The following is a 17,318-nucleotide window of genomic DNA, read 5'->3' as shown; positions in this document are numbered from 1 at the left end:
AAAATACGGTTTCTTTTAGATGGGTAATGTGCTGGCTGGTGATAAAGTACATAACATTTTGTTAAATCACTACATTTAACACAAAGTCCTGTTGTAGACTGTGCCAGTAAATCTATTTTGCACAACCATTGCTGTACTTTCAATGATCTCCGTGCCCACAGTTGTGGTGGACTGACGTTGCTTTATTGTTATTTTAATAGCTCATTTGGTCAGTAGTTGATGTACATTATGCTGGTAAAAAAATATAATAATAAGGATAACATTTTATTTTAAAAGTTTTATTGGCCCCAAAAACAGATTTTTAAAAAATATAAATAAAACACTTTACAAGATGAGATGATGTTTTTCTCTTAAAATAACACTAAGTATGGCTTTCACACTGTCATGGCTACTGTAAGACATGCTCTTCATCTCATTCATATCCTTTAGTCTAACACTGCCACCTACTGATGCAAAGTGAAAATGCCGTTTTGATGTATTATCTCAGTAAACATTGTAAACATGAGTTTATGGTCTCAATCTCTAGTTTCAAGTCTCCTTCAATCCAGCATGACGTTCATTTAGTACATTATGGTCCATTTAGAGTCCACCAGACCAGAAAGCAGGGGATGCTTTAGGGGGGCGGGGCTTACCTGCTGATTCACAGGTCCATTTAGTGTCCACCAGACCAGAAAGCAGGGGATGCTTTAGGGGGCGGGGCTTACCTGCTGATTGACCGCACTGATGCCACAGGTCTACGGACACGCCAGAACCTACGGCACCTTTCCTCCATCCATCCTCGGTCTGACGGAGGACCGGCTCCACGTCTACCTGGGCGATACCGTTGAACGCACAATGACTCTGGCAGTGGGAGTTCAGACCACAAAGGACTTTGCACCCACTTTTCACAGACGGTCAACTCAGTCTTGGCTTTGTGCACTGAGACTCCCACCCTGGAGACCAGAATCCCAGTGTTTGTAAGCGGCTGCATGACTCCCCTCGGAGACATCACAACAATATGCCACCTTGCTGCGTGGAGCTTGCGAAGCTAAAGCTGCACTGAAGGCTGCAGGTCCGGAGGCCTTGATGACATGGTGCGAATCAGACCGTCAAGTAATTTCCCCCTTTTTCTTCACGAATCCCAGAAGTGACTTGAAAAGAGTGATGATGGCCAAAGTGTGAAAGGAGCCCTCCCAACCATAGAACCGCTTTTATTGGCGCAAACACAAAAACTTCTTCCTGCTGTGGTTTTGATGCCATCCCAGGTGCTGAGCCCAGCAGCGACGACTCCGAGTCCCCTGACAAGTCCTGTCCCTTCAGTTCAGTTGGAGCCTTCGTTGCACCGGAGGACAAGCCTACTTGTTTAAATCCCGAAGTGATTTAAACAAGACAACTGTCTCCTGATCCTGACTTTGTGTATTATCCAAGGCCTGAAGCAGGAGACCAGGTAGAACGAGTGGTTTCAGGTTCTCCTCCTCTTCTCTTCTTCTTTCTCCTTCTCCTCCTCCTACTCCTACTCCTTGTCCTCCTTCTCTTCTGGCGAATTAGTGGTCCGATGACACATATATGATCATCTCTGAGCTGCAGTCAGTATTAGAGACCCTATTGTGATTTTGGATTTTGTATGGAGAGTGATCATACACACCCAAGATGGACCTCTTGTCTTGTCTGTCGTTGCATGAACCTCATGACTTAAAGTCACATGGTTCTGTTTCATGACTTTTATTAACATTGTTAGCTAATGGCTGTGGTCGAACTCCATTGTAGAATTCACTTAATACTTAAGTTTGGGTTCAGAGGGCATGTAGGGGTAACGTAGAAGAAGTGATATGAGAGGCTTGATACCGTTCTACGACAGATCATTACAGTGATACCCTCCATTTAAATTGGCAGCCCTTCAAAAGGGTTTTTAAACTGGCGTTCCCTTGCTCGTCACTGTCTGACTTACTGTAAAGACAGGGGAACGAGACGAACAAGAAGAGACAAAAGCAGTGAGGCATGAAATGCTATGAAAGAAATTCCAGGCTTGTTTTCAAGGAACAGCTTGCGTCAAGAGTACACAGTGAAGTGCTGCTGATAACAGCTTCTGAACAGAAAGGGCACTCATCTAAACTATTTGACTTCGCATGAACTTAGAAATACAGTACATATATATATAAAGAAATAAAGCACACAGTGTTTTGTGGTTTACTTGAGCGGGCCGATTGCAGCAACATGCTTTGAGATTAGAATCAGTAGTGTTCAGCCCTGATAACAAGGTGTTCTAAGGTGTGTATAATATTTGTCATTCACAGCTGTTATCTTGATGAGCTCCGCGTCGAAATACAAAAAGATTTCTGGGGAAATCGACGTTTCACAGTTTTGTTCAACACAACATCACCAAAGGCGGCGATGCAGTGGCGAGGAACTGTTTGTCTGACCAGAGCGCCTGTTGCTATAGGCGTTGTTAGGGACTGAGGTAAAAGCACCATACAACCAGTCAATCTTCAATAACCTTTTTGTTTTCAAACCACTCCCACTTACAGAGTGACAACCTTTAGTAGTTTCATAATAATATGGGTTCTCAGCAGGTCAGGGTTCTCAATGACTCAATTCCTTGGTACATATATTGATGTAAAACCACCTCTCATGTCTCGATGGACCAACGCAAGAACACTGGTACACTTTTGCTTTAACACAAGACAAATTGAAACGAAAGATTGATGCATATGATGTCACCAGAATGCAGGAAATCAATAACTAATGATAGCAAAAATGAGTTTGAACCATTTGAAAGGCCCTTGGGGACCCGCTATAATCACGTAATCAGTGTGAGCAAAGAAAAAGCCATCGCATTACTGTATCCTCACAATCTCCCAGTGTCTGTTAGCAGCTCACTGAACTGGCCAGACGGGTGTGTGACTCAGATAGATAGAAGTATTCCAGGAAGTTTCATGATGGTTATTGGTCCGTATAACTAGAGACCTAAACTAAAATGATCACTGCTTCTTGACAAGAAGACAACGAGAGGTAAACAAATCCATTCATTTTATATTTTCTTCATACGCTCCTACAAGTACATGCCCTTTGAGTAGATTTCATCAGAGGAGCGTGTGAACGGTTGTTGTTTTATCTTGGTTACATCGTTGAGCTGCTTTCACATTATGTTTTAAATGTCCATTGAAAGAAGAATATTAAAGGAATCATGTTGAAACTAGAGAAGTGAAGACAAACTTTGTAAACATTTGTAAATAAACTTAACTCCATCCTTTAACTAAATTGGCTTTATTCCTTCTATCAAGAGTTTTATGTGTAAATCTATCTTCAGTAGCTGGAAACAAGAGAACATCCTGGTGACAAATAAGGAGGAGTACTACGCCTGGTAAAAAAAAAGCCTTTCTCAAACACATTTGAATTCATTTTCAATTATTTGCGCCTCGACCAAAAATACATAATTTGGTGGAAAACAGGAATAAAGAAAATGTATTTATTTTTTAAAGTTCATATGCAACAAACCTGAAATAGAAATATCGACTTTCAAACATGGTGTTAGTGAAAATAACACCATATTTTTGATTTATGGCAAACACTGAAAATAGTATAAATAAAGAGAAAAGCATGGTGGGAGTGTTGGTGTGAACGCAGCGTCTGAAGGACGAAACAGACGACTTCAGTGTTTTTGTTCCGTTTAAGTCTAAACTCGTATCAGGACCAGGTTAAGTGACATTTGATGTAAAATGAATGATGATGATGACGACATTTGAATGTAAGAAAATACAACCAAATTAACACACACACACACACACACACAAAAGAACGAACATTTGCGTGTATGATCTGCTTGTTTCTGTCGTCATCTTCTTCCTCTCGTCAAATCTAATCTGGTCTTTATGTAGTCGTGTTACAGATCTTTTCTTTTCCTAAACCGGTCCAAGTCGTTTGTTGTCACAAAGCTCACCACGTGATGTTGTGCGACCGTGTGTCCTTGTGTGAGCGGGAATAACAACAGCAGTTAAACCACCATCGATCGATCCCCTTGGTGGAATTGTCTAAATGAATGTCGACGCCGTGAACATGAAACTCATGCTTCATGAATCATAAAAGGAAATATGCAGAAAATTTGTGTGACAGACGTGGCTAGACAAGTAAAACCATGTAGATAAAGAAGATAAATATAATAAAGACAAGTAAAAACCACGTAAAGAAGATAAATATAATAAAAAAATATTATTGTTTTTGATCAGTACTCGACAGTCAGCAGAGTTTTCTGTTGCCTCCCTGTAGATTAGAACTAGTTTTTTTAGTTTTCACAAAAAGTAAAAATTGTATTTATTTACACAGGAAGTAGTGTAAAACACTACAGATATTATTATTCTATTATATTGAGTTGAGCTAGTGTATGTATTGGGTCGGTCTTGAGCTTGTGTAGTTTGTTGTGTGATGTATTGTGTTGATTTTTGGTTATTTTGTGAATGTTAGTATGAATGTTATGTTGGTATGGTTTTGTATGTTGTATTTTTGATGTACTGTGAAAGAAAGAAAGAAAGAAAGAAAGAAAGAAAGAAAACTCCTTGTAGGAGTTGAATAGAAAAGCACCTTCGTCTTAATCCCTTTATAAAGTCAACTCTGGAACAGTTGCATCATCTATTGTAAGGATCTAAAAATAGGATTGTTGAAAATTCAAAAACAGTGTCAGGTTCGCTGGAAGTGAACCAGCTCGTCTCCAAAGCATCGTCGGGTATCAGTTCACACTACGAGTAAGCTCATCATTACGTTGTCTTTCTAGTTGCCATGGCATCCGTGAAGGCAGCAGTACAGGCGGTTGTTCTCCTGGTTGCATGCTACACTCTGGAGGGTCAGAGATACGAGCTGGTAAGAACTAATACGGTGGAAGTGCTACACCGTTACTGCACACAGGCAGCTCCATCACGCAACACTGTCCACAAGTCTACATTGTATTGTCCCGGATATAACCAACGGTGTCCCAAATTCAAATTCTTGTCGTTGCCCTCCCAATTATGCAGAATACATATAATGCAATCCTTAATCTTAATCTTCATACCACGGACCATGAGCCCGAGCCCGATTTAAACCCCACAATGTTTTAATAGGTGGCCGTTTTCAACTACAACTCGAGTTGTTTGAATGACAGAAATATGTCGAGAACGATACAAGGACGAAGCATGGAAGAAATTCAGAAGCATGCTCTCAAAGCTGACACATGTTGTCACTTCCCACGCCTCATTTAAAAAGGTTCCATACCTCCGACCTTCCTCCAAACTTTCTCATGTCATTTCTCCTGTTGTCATTTTTGTCCTCCAATCTTCAGGCTCCATGTAAGCTGCATATACAGTACAGCAGGCCGATGTAATGCATGTGTTTGGAAGAAGAGAAGAATTTGGCCTCTTGCCATTTACTAAAAAAAACATGTGGCGGGCCTGACGTCTTGATACTCATATTTAATGACTTTGCAAATACCTTCAAAGTTTGCTTTGACTTTCACTGTCCTGGAATTGTCCCAGATAATATCTTTGTGTCCCAGTAGTTATGTACATGGTCCCTGACTAAACATGACATACATTCATGTGGTGTGGATCCGTTATCCGTTTTACGTAGGCAAACAAGTGCAACTGAACTAATCAGGTGGACCTTGATTTTCCAGGAATTGCTGGGTACAAAAGCATTGCACGCTCACGTCAGAGAGAAACGAGTTGGTGAGTCACGTTTCCACAGCAGGAAGCTAGTGTCCGTCCTTTTTCTTGTCACCAAAGTAAAGACTGTTACGTCTGCTTCATGTCTTCCCAGCTACCCTCCTTTCCTCTGATTATGTCATCGAAGTTGTTGTCAACATCTCTGACTTGGAGAGTCTCCAAACGCTGTTGAGCAGCCTCAGTTATCCTCTCCTGGTCAGAAACACTACCTTAATATCCAGCATCGTCACCACAACAGGTAGAAGCTCGTTTCCTTGCTGTTGCCCCATTTTATATATTTTATATATTTAATTCCACCTGTCAACCTTTTATGTGCTGCTGTCTCTTCTCCCAGTGTGTTCCCCAAACATGGCTGCGTACCAGTGCAGGTGTGAGGAGGGCTACGCTTGGTCGTATAACACCTGCATCACCCACGACGCCTGCGACGCCATCGTCCGTGACACGTGTGGATGCATTCAGGCCCTCCCACCTGACAGCCAGTACTGTCAGCCCATCGCCAGTCTGACACGTAGGCCTGCTTTCACACTGAGATGTGTATCGTTGAATCTGATTGGTCAAGTCTTGCCTATAGTTGACTGATCATCAAAAAGCATGAAAAAAGCTCCATAAAAGTCAGGAGCTCCAGGGGGGATCAGCGGGTCGTGGGCTCACCCGTGTCCAGGATGGAGGCACCACGGGCGGATGGGAAAGCTCCATAAAAGTCTCTGTTTTTTGTTTTTTTATCTCATCTTCTCCGGCCGGGTCGGGAAACCTCCCGAACGTCCCGATGGCCAGTCCATCCCGATCCCATGGCAGTCAAATCAGGCTCCTTCTAATAGTCGACTATCATACTATCATCCGGATAAAAACCCATTGATCCTTGAAATAACCAACAGATTGGATCTTGTGACCGTTTCTTAAAAATACAGCAAGACAGGTTTGGAAATGTAGAGATCGAAAGTCTGTGTTGCTGAAGATTGGCAACTAGCAACGTAAACTAGCCATACGGTTCTTTCCGCGGTTTGGAGTCGAAACGGCCAACTTTCCTCCATAATACTATTCAAATTACATTCCATATTTTTTCAATATTCAAATTATATTTGCTATAAATGCTCAAATTCGTAGGTTAATTGATTACTCCAACAATAGCCCGAGTTCGGAGAGACACACTGTATGTCAAACACCTGCTGGGAAAGTCCTAAACATTTAACATGGGCAACACTTGATAATAATCCACACGACTGCGATGATGACTGCTGATTACATTTGCGTGATGGGTTCTCGTCCCCAGACCCGGTGGACATGGAGATAGTCCTGGAATTACGTATCCAAGCCTTCAGGGAGCTGCCACAACTCATTGATCAATATAGGATAATTCTGGATTATCTGTTACCCTACACAGTCTCTCCTTCTTTAAAAGTACTGGACCTAAATATCACCACAGGTAAGGACTTTTATTTGCTCCCTGATTTAATGCCGTTTTTATCTGACGAGAGTTGGATTTATTTTCTATGCTTTTCTTTCACAGTGTGCTTTCCGAACTCCTCCGGAGGACTCCAGTGTGAGTGTCAGCAGCAGTTTGCTTGGTCATGTGACAAGTGTGACATCTACGGTGCCTGCAGTAATGCCACCAGTCAAACCTGTGGGTGCATTAATGCACTGCCCCCTGGTGGAGAGTTCTGTGAACCAATCACAAGTAAGCATTGACTGTGCATTCTCAAGTTAATTATAATTAAATATGATTTCCATAAACAGAAAATTACGATGTAACAATTTAACCTCCAATGTTGCCCTACAGGTGTCACCCAATGTCCGACCCCGCCTGGTATGGCTTTTTATTTTATTTATTTTGTTTTGATAAAGTTCAACAGTCTGTAGAAGATGAAGACAATTAGCATTTGTTAATAATGAATTATAGTTTTGTTTTTTTTACAGTGACAACGGCAGCAACCCCGGTGACAAATACAACAATGACAACGGCAACAACCCCAGTGATGAATACAACAATGACAACAACCCCGGTGATGAATACAACAATGACAACAACCCCAGTGATGAATACAACAATGACAACAACCCCGGTGATGAATACAACCACGACAACAACCCCGGTGATGAATACAACAATGACAACAACCCCGGTGATGAATACAACAATGACAACAACCCCGGTGATGAATACAACAATGACAACAACCCCGGTGATGATTTCAACAATGACAACAACCCCAGTGATGAATACAACAATGACAACAACCCCGGTGATAAATACAACAATGACAACGGCAACAACCCCGGTGATGAATACAACAATGACAACAACCCCGGTGATGAATACAACAATGACAACAACCCCAGTGATGAATACAACAATGACAACAACCCCTGTGATGAATACAACAACGGCAACAACAACAATCACAACGACAACAACCCCGGTGATGAATACAACAACGGCAACAACAACAATCACAACGACAACAACCCCGGTGATGAATACAACAATGACAACAACCCCAGTGATGAATACAACAACGGCAACAACAACAATCACAACGACAACAACCCCGGTGATGAATACAACAATCACAACGACAACAACCCCGGTGACGATGACAACAACCCCGGTGACGATGAAAACCACACCAGTGACAATGACAACAGCAACCCCAACAACAGCGTCACCGACAACCGCCCCGATGGAGGGTATGACACATCAAATATAGAGAATTAAAAACTCCATGCAATGACATGAAAGGCTTCTTTGTGATGTTTGTGATGTTTGCGTTGCAGTGTCGAGACTCTCGTTTACCATGGACGTGCCTTATGATTCTGCATTCAACAACCCAGATCACAGCGTTTACCAAAACACGTACAACTCCGTAAGTCTTCCTTTGTCTTCTACCACTCATCGTTGGCAGAAAGTGGATGCAATGAACGTCTGTCTGTTTCAACACAGATACAAAGACAAAGTGAGACGTACATCTCGACATTTAAAGCCATAGACTCAGTCGTGTTCCGGTAAGTCGAATGGGATTCTTTTTGATTTCACCCTCCTTAAAATCAGGTCGCACATGATGGGAACGTAGATCACTGGTCTATGTAGGACCAGAAGAGTCACACCAGCGTGGCGGGAGAATCTTAAGGCCTTTGCATACCGATGTTTTTTTGCCAATAAATGTCCGATGCATTTTTTTAAAATATATTTGAAAATCCGCACAATTACAATAAACGGATTTATCTAGTCGTGAGGGAGCTGAGCAACTATCCCGATCTAAAGAAGACCATCAATCTCCACGATCAAACCGAACAGTGGCTGCAATACGTCTCCCGATCCCAAGCTGCTCGGCGATCGCTCGATCGCGCTGTCCTTCATCTCAAGTCTTCGGCCTGTTTGTCGTACAGCACCTTGCTTTGAGCGATGAGGTGGACCCTAAAACTCTAAAAACACTTTTTGACCGATTCGAGAAACGCAGGAAATCCAACCTGTTCCAGAAACAGACGAAAGTCTCAGAGTCAGTCAGCAAACGTGATTGACATGACGTGAGGTCGTATTTACTTTTTAACGTGCAACGTTTTCGGATGAAACAAACGGACTCTGTGCAAAGGCCTTTAAGTCTTGTTTCTGGATGAATCACTGTGTTGATACAGTTTACAAGAGGCTGCTGGGTATTTTGACTTGGCTGAAGTGGCCACTAGGAGATGTTAAATATGTAAACAGTCAAATGGCTCCATATAAAAATGTTTCACTAACTTACCCCAGTCAAGTTGTTTCATTAATCCAAATATCCTTATATATATGGTTAAGAGGTTAAGAGGTTTTTGGAGTAAGTGAATGGTGGTTTGCAGTGCAGATATAATATGGACATCATTTGAAAAACCTGCTTGTGATTGGATTTTAATCCAATACAATTGTTTGCATTACAGGAGTGGAAGCACCATCTGTGACTACGTGATAACAGCAACTTCTTTTCCTGTAGCACAAATTAAGTCTCTAAAAGCAGGAATATTTACAGAGCTGTCGGAAATATACCCACTGCTATACGACAGTAAGACCATTCTGGAAATATAGACAAAATGTTTGAACTGTCACATAAGCACTGCTTTTCTATCAGGAATATTGTTAATTTAGCATAAATGAATGAAATTTGACCCGTGTCTGTTTTCTTAAAGGCACTACTTCCTTAGCGTTTGACCCACCTGAAGTACTCTTTGGAGATCAAGTAACTGTGACATGTGGCCCGATACCAGAGGATCTCAATTTTGGTACCGACTGGACGGCAGAGTGGAGACGTGACAGCAAAATCTTTCGTGAAGATGATCAACACGATTTCAAGTTTACAAGTGGAGGGGCAACGCTAACTGTGTTGCATTTTTTTAGCACTGACAATGGTAAGAAATACACCAACCAGGTTTCATCCATACTGGCTGAAATAACCACTATTACTGCTTTGTACATCTTGTCAGGTCCCAGATATATGACGGCTGAAAATAATGTTGCTGTTATTTTAAATGAAATGCCTTTCTGGAGAAATCTCAGAAATATTAATTTTTTCTCTCAGCCAGCGGGGGAACGATGAGAAAGTCAAATAGTAAATTAAGAGATTTGATTGGGTGTTTGGAAGCAAGTTTACTATTTACATGTATGTATAACTAACTATATTCTGATGAATGAATGCAAAATGATGGGATCCCATCATGAAACAATGACAGACTTTGTCACAAGACAAAATGTGAGACATTTGAATCATCAAAGTCAAAGCTTACAGCAGGAAATATTTGAATTGTAGTATATTGTTGCTTCCACTGTAACTTAACCTGCTAATTCAGGTTGTTCCTTTCCTTATAACTCAACGTCATCCCATATATATTTCACCTTTTATTTCAGGCCTTTATGAATGCAGGTTGAAAAGGGCAGACGGGTCGGCTTTCAGACAGAGATCCAACGGAGAATTTAAACTAAAAGAGAAACCCGTGATCACTGTGTCACCAGTCACACAAACAGTTCCGTGCAACGAAGTGAGGGAAGTGCTACTGAGGTGCTCCGTCAGCAGCCCCTATGAGGTTGAATTTATAGGCATTCCCACTGAAGGTAAGACCGAAAACCAAAATAAAGCACCAAAAGGTTATTCTCAAAATGTTGGTTGTCTTTTCCCAAGTTGAGTGTTGATTTTTTGTGCGTTTAGGTACAAATGAGCTCACCCATCAGTTTCCAATCAACTGTGCAATGACGGAAGAGATCATTACTTGTCGGGTGAAAAACTACCCAGGTTTTAGTGAAATCATAACGCTGGCTGTATCCACTGAGTGTAAGTGTTGATACTGATATTACAGATGAATTAATCAAGATGTGTTTACCTGAAATTCCAGTCAAAGTCAAATGTATTTCTTTCTCCCTAGCTTCATTTCTATGTAAGAGTGATGTCTTCGGTGTTGGGAATGAAGGCGACATGGCTGAAGCTCCCTGCGAAGCTAACGAGCTGGGAAAAAAAATAATAGTTTGTGAGGCCGACGGCTCCTGGAGAGAAGCGAGAAACGACTGCATCCTCAGACAGGTTCAGCAGCTGCTGATGCAGTCTGAGGTAAGCTTCCTCCGGCGGTTTCTGACACCAAATCACATCCACGTGCAGATTCTGTGATTTGAGAGCGTTAAGTAAACGGATTTAACTCAGGGGTGTCCTCTGACCTCTGTCGTGGTCTTGGCAGTGGTAGAAGTATTCTATTATATGGATCTATTGGGAGAAATAATTAACTTGATGCTTGAGATGCTAACACTTCCGCCCCTCCACTCTCAAATCTCACAGTTCTTGAATAACAATTCACTGCCAAATTTCTTGGAAGAACTCAACAACGTCGCTCTCAACTCCACCCAGCAAGTGGTCGAGTCTCCTGCAAACATCAATGCCATCGTTGAAATCCTCAGCAACGTGGCCAACTTGAGCGTCCCAATAACTAATACTTCAATGAGGGTATGTGAATTCGTCCACTGAGGTTCATGTTGCAAACAACATACCACACGTGGTGGGACAATATATCGGAACACAATATTTACTGATTCCATGCATTAAGCCTTTTTTCATCTTCAGATACCCAGATAACGTGATGCATATTGTAGATTTCATGCAATATGTCGTGTATCGCACTATCATCGTTATCAGGGGCAAAATATCGTGATATTATCGTTACACCCCTACATTCCACACAAGCTAACGTCTTCTTTCTTTTCAATTTAGGCCATCCTTGAAACTACAGGCATCCTCACCACAGATCAATCAAAGGAATCATGGGACTTTCTCAACAACGATGACGCCCAAAACCTCACATTAGTCAGAAATAACAGCACCACGACCAGAAGCGTCAGCTCAACCCTCTTGTTTTCTCTTGAGACTGTAACAAGTAGCCTCACCAATGACTCTTTTGACATCGAAACGCCTTACATCTCCCTGAACAAAACCACGTTCACGGACACTTTCAGCGCTGACTTAAATTCTTCTGTGGAGTTGAGCATAACGGAGTCTGGCAGAGGAAATAACTCCTTCACCGTGTTAACATTTGCCTCAATGGATAACGTGCTCCCTCCAAGAAATCAAACCAATTCTCCCTTCAACGTCATCAACGGGAGAGTCGTACTCGTTCAGTCCGGGGGCAACGTCAATAATGTTTCGTTCACGTTCGATGTTTTGAATGATACTCTGGGGAACCCGCAGTGCGTTTTCTGGAACTTCAGCCTCTTCGATGGTCTAGGGGGATGGGATGACGAGGGCTGCGTGCTGGTACGCAACATAAACGAAACCGTCACCTGCAACTGCAACCACCTGACCTCATTCTCCATCCTCATGTCACCCTACATCCCGGACGACCCCGGTTTATCAACACTGTTGGGTTATATAACCTACATTGGAGTCGGCATCTCACTGGCTTGTCTGGTCATATGCCTCATCATTGAAGCTGTCATATGGAGAAAAATAAGGAAGAACAACACATCTTACCTGCGTCATGTTTGCATTGTTAACATTGCGTTGTGTCTCCTGATTGCAGACATTTGGTTTATTATTGGAGCATTCGTGGCAGAAACCACAAACCCGCCGGGGTGCACCGCGGCGACCTTTTTCATCCATGTTTTCTACCTCGCCCTGTTCTTCTGGATGTTGGCCTCAAGTCTGCTGCTGATCTACCGCACGGTCAGCGTCTTTGACGGGGGATTGTCCAAAAAATCCATGATGGCTATTGGATTCTGTCTGGGCTACGGGGCGCCTCTCCTCATCGCCATCATAACCATAGCTGTAACAGCACCCAGAGAAGCCTACATCCGAGAAACTGGCTGCTGGCTCAACTGGGACCAGTCCAAAGCTCTGCTGGCCTTCGTGATCCCCGCGCTGTTAATAGTGGCGATAAACCTCGTGATCCTGTTTGTGGTGATATACAAGATGTTGAGGAGAAGGGTCATGGCAGACGCTGCACAAGCGGCGGAGAGGAACGTTCTGCTGGTTATCGTCAGGAGCGTGGCGGTCCTCACACCGTTTTTTGGATTAACTTGGGGTCTGGGAGTCGGAACCATGACCGATCCAAACAATGCAGATATCCATATTTCATTTGCGTTCTTCAATTCACTTCAGGTACAAATAGAGTAGCTGTACTTGTCAGCGTATTACTGTATAACATGGAGCTCTCTTACCTGATGCTACTGTGTGTCTTTCTGGAAAGGGTTTCTTCATATTGGTGTTCGGAACACTGCTGGACAAAAAGGTATGTCTCCATATTAAAAAAGATGAATCGTCCTCATTTGTTATTTCTCTCATATTGCTTTGTTCATGTTTAATGTATGAATCTCCACACATTAAGTAATGAGACGGATTGTAGGACACTGTTAAAGTGACCTTTTGGTATTTTACATGGATAAAGAGATCATTTCAGACGCGTTCAGATGCAAAATGGAACTGCATTTTAAAAACCCTGTTAGTGTGGATTTGGTTGTCCCTGGTGCTGGTGGGAAAGACCAGAGAAAATAAACCCTGCAGTCTAGAGAAATCTTTAAGAACCTGTTTTCATTGAGGTTTGTAGCCGTGAGCTAATTGTTAAGAGTACATTTTTCAGGTGCGGTCGGAAATGGTAGTATTATCACAAAGCATCGGAACTGGGACACGGGTAAGGAAGTTTACTTTATCAGGTCACTTCTTTTGTTAGCAGACTCGTATATTGTGTCAACTGATGTGTTTGCGTTTATTCTTGTTTTAGAGCACCAGCAGAGGAAACTCATCATCAAGTGGATTGGCCTTTTTACGGAAGTGGAGAAGAGGTAAAGGGGTAGCATAGCGGCCATTCATGCTTCCCAGAGGATGAATACTAATAACTTTGTTGATCTCCCTGACTTTTCCTCTATGCCACTAAGCAGGTCATGGTTTTCACTTTTACTGTGAAATACCTGGGTAGAGATATTCCTGTTCCCCAGAGCATCTTAATGAGTAAAGTAAAATGGTGTTACTTTCATAGTCTTCTGTCTCGATCGCCAGATGATGGTTCACCTTTACTCTGCGACTGATATCTTTATCTTTTAACTGCTGAACATCTGTGACATCATGGATATGTCCTTCAAGCACATATTTAGACCCTTCTGTCTGCTTCTCTACATCATGCCATTCTCTGTGAATTTGCCTGTTTGTCAGTTGTCAAATTGCTTTGCCACAGATTTAAGGAGTTTGTTTTGTTGCCGTTTTTGCAGATGGTTACAACGCCAATCATCTCCAATCGTCTAGTGGCTCTGGTCAAACTCACTCCGGTCAAAGTCACTCCTTCCTCAACACTTGATGATGATCGTCAGTCAGAACGACAACCGACCAAGCAAAGCGGCAGCTTGAGAAACACTTTCTTTATCATCGCAGCTATAATAACAAACAAACATGTTTTTTTAGTATCACACACGTACATAAATACATAATACATCATGCCTGTTGGGCGTAGTAGTTACTGGGTTACCATTTTTTTTATCAACTAATAATTGTCTGACAAAGAGCTCATAGAAAGGATTGTATATGAGGTGTCTTGTAAAAGTGAATATAGCTTAAGTGTGAAACTCAAATTAAATGTTGACATTTTGTCACATTAGTCGTTGTTGGCATACCGTGAGTTTAGTCAATCAAGTTAAGGAAGACGCTCTTTTCCTCAACCTAAGTGGTTTTAATGCCCAACCCTAACTTCCTGCAAACATTATTTTGGAAAAAGACACTAACGATGCGTCTGATTGATGCGTTTCAGTGAAAATGTGTTGATGTGTGTAGGAAGTTAAATATAGTATATGGAGAGATTCCACCGGATGGATGTCATAAATATTGTAAATTGGTTGGAAATAGCTGATGTAAGCATTGGTCATATTTTGTTTTCCAGGAACAGGAAAATATTGGACGTAAAATGATGAAGACATTAGGGTTTTTTGGCATATATTGTTAAATAGGTGAACAATATGAGCAGGGGTGTGATCTAAAAGGGTTTAAAAAAATAGTAATTTTCTATTATAGCTCAACTTCAATAAAACTCAAAAAAAATCTGAGATTTAACCTTGTTCTCAAACAATGAAATGTCCACAGAGTGGATGCAAAACGGCTCTCGACTTTGGTTTATTTTGCCAATCAAATCAGTTACACAAGGCAAGGCTGTCTTCCACAGATCACTGAACTCGTTTACTCAAGGGCCGGCATCACAATGACAAATTGACTTGGTCGGGACTATCAGTCAAATAGAATTACAAACAAAGGGCAAAGGAAGGGCCAGGAATCAACCAGAAATACGAGAATGTTTCTTCAATACATTTCCCATATTTTCATATTGATTTATTGAATTTTGATTGATATTATAAAACATAATTTATAAAAATTTGATAGGGCCCTTAAAATGGACAAAATCTGAGTGCACGTTTGTCCATAAGTGCAGGTTAACATGAACAAATAAGTCTTAAACTGATAAAAACTTCCAGATAGAGTTGTTATATGTGTGAGATACATTCAGGTTGTTCGGATGTGATTATCTGTGACATAAGCGTTTACAGAACCCTAAAGTTTAAGCCTTAAAAGGTGCGATGTGTTCTAGATACCAGAGAAATAACCAGTAGTGCTGCTTGTACATGTCGGGAAGTCCCAGATACCTCTCTAGACCTACAACAAGTGTAAACTTAGAGAGTTGTAGCTTGAAGTGTGGACCGCAGACTAGGCTGCGATATTCAACAAGTCAGAACGTCCTGTCTTGTAATACCATACTTTTTCCTGGAGAGGCGATAGTGAGTCACATAGTTTGTGTTTTGGATTAAAACCAAAGTGTCAGAAACGAGAAAACGACAAAAACATCCATATCGACATCATGCTGGATGTAACACAACTCAGAGATATTCGTTCTTTCATGGTTAGAAAAGTACAGATGGCCTGTTGGCGTGCTGTATCTATTAGTCGATCAAAGTTATTTAGCTACTGTATACAGTATTTATAGCTTGGGAGCAAAAAACAAAGCAGCGCAGTGAAAGTAGCAAATAATGTCATTAGCATCCCGTACATGCAAAACAAGTCAACAATCGACTGGCACACTCCTTCAGGCTTCCACAGGCAAACATCCAACAGACTGACCAATTATTTACTGCACATGTGGAGAAAAAAAAGCCTCTTTCGTAGTTTTTTTTTGTATTTGGCAAAATATTGTCTTGTATTTGTAAAGCAGCATTTATCAGAACAGTAGTACAGTAGGATTTTTGCACATGTATATTTCTTTCACTTGTATGTATTGTTATAGGATTATTGACGATATCTATTGTGTGTAAACAACCTCATGTTTGTCTTGTGTGAAGTGTATCTGTTGTGATTAGTGTCTGAATGTTTAATTGCTGCTGTAACACTGCAATTTCCCCTTGGGGATGAATAAAGTAGTTTAGTAATCAATCAGTCAATCAATCTATCTATCTATCCTCTATCCGCCAATCCATCCCTCCCTCCCTCCCTCCCTCCCTCAATCCATCCATCCATCCATCTATCCATCCATCTATTCTATAAATGATGTGTTTGTGACCAATGAAAATGAATGAAAACCTTTCAAAAACCCATCGAACCCTGAGTGTTTCCTGTTGATACCGGCACATTCTTTTATATCATCCTAATTAAAATAGCACTGACACCAAACAACAGTGGATAGCGTGACGTATCGCAGCACAAATAACACCACACATAAATATTACACATGTCACACACTGCTGTTCTAAATCATTAATTAACATATCTTTTGTATTATATAATTTGGTAACACACTGACCCGTTCAGCCTGTCCTTATTGTTGGTTGTGTTGCTTGTTGTCGACTTGCATAGATATTATGGTATTACTCATTTTTGGAATCCCGTCTGGTATGTGATTGGCTGTGAACTGCTGGTTAGGAATCTCTTGGAAACGCCAGGAAATCAGCAGCTTGGTGAAGATTTTTCTGAACACAAACTCAGCAGGAAGCAGGAAGCTTGATTTGGTAGACAAATATCCATGGAAAGCTGTCCCAGAAACATAGCTTAAATGCAAATGTGAATCCAAAACTAAGTCATGACATACGTGTGTTCTGTGTGTGTGTGTGTGTGTGTGTGTGTGTGTGTGTGTGTGCCCACCCCCCAAACACACACACAGTCCATGAGCCTAACCCAGTCTTACTTTGAC

General features: G+C 41.5%; 1 protein-coding gene across 2 annotated transcripts; it reads left to right on the top strand.

The window, feature by feature from the left end:
- The first annotated feature begins 279 nt into the window (after positions 1-279).
- On the top strand, positions 280-16,567 carry adgrf7 (adhesion G protein-coupled receptor F7). Of its 2 annotated transcripts, XM_084031225.1 has the most exons (24): positions 280-573; positions 647-2,988; positions 3,261-3,340; positions 4,745-4,830; positions 5,621-5,672; positions 5,764-5,907; positions 6,004-6,177; positions 6,940-7,092; positions 7,177-7,344; positions 7,447-7,473; positions 7,584-8,354; positions 8,442-8,530; positions 8,608-8,669; positions 9,576-9,697; positions 9,822-10,040; positions 10,537-10,740; positions 10,835-10,957; positions 11,049-11,230; positions 11,453-11,617; positions 11,882-13,264; positions 13,353-13,394; positions 13,743-13,793; positions 13,884-13,944; positions 14,368-16,567. In XM_084031225.1, exons 4-24 carry the CDS (start codon positions 4,750-4,752, stop codon positions 14,451-14,453), a joined length of 4,359 nt encoding a protein of 1,452 aa, XP_083887351.1. In that variant the 5' UTR covers positions 280-573; positions 647-2,988; positions 3,261-3,340; positions 4,745-4,749; the 3' UTR covers positions 14,454-16,567. The 2 variants fall into 2 exon arrangements, with proteins under 2 accessions (XP_083887351.1, XP_083887350.1); XM_084031224.1 differs by lacking the exon at positions 3,261-3,340.
- The last annotated feature ends 751 nt before the right edge of the window (positions 16,568-17,318 follow it).

Source organism: Eutrigla gurnardus, assembly GCF_963514095.1.
Source record: "Eutrigla gurnardus genome assembly, chromosome: 16".
Lineage (NCBI taxonomy): Eukaryota > Metazoa > Chordata > Actinopteri > Perciformes > Triglidae > Eutrigla > Eutrigla gurnardus.
Note: the sequence above shows the minus strand (reverse complement) of the source record. Positions and strands in the feature narration are given on the sequence as shown.

What these genes read in the sequence shown, in the direction of transcription:
- adgrf7 (XM_084031224.1), top strand. Translation starts at nt 4,750, where the DNA reads ATGGCATCCGTGAAGGCAGCAGTACAGGCGGTTGTTCTCCTGGTTGCA. An exon ending in GGACCTAAATATCACCACAG is followed by an intron (nt 7,093 to 7,176) that starts GTAAGGACTTTT and finishes TTTCTTTCACAG; the next exon opens with TGTGCTTTCCGAACTCCTCC. An exon ending in GCTGGCTGTATCCACTGAGT is followed by an intron (nt 10,958 to 11,048) that starts GTAAGTGTTGAT and finishes CTTTCTCCCTAG; the next exon opens with CTTCATTTCTATGTAAGAGT.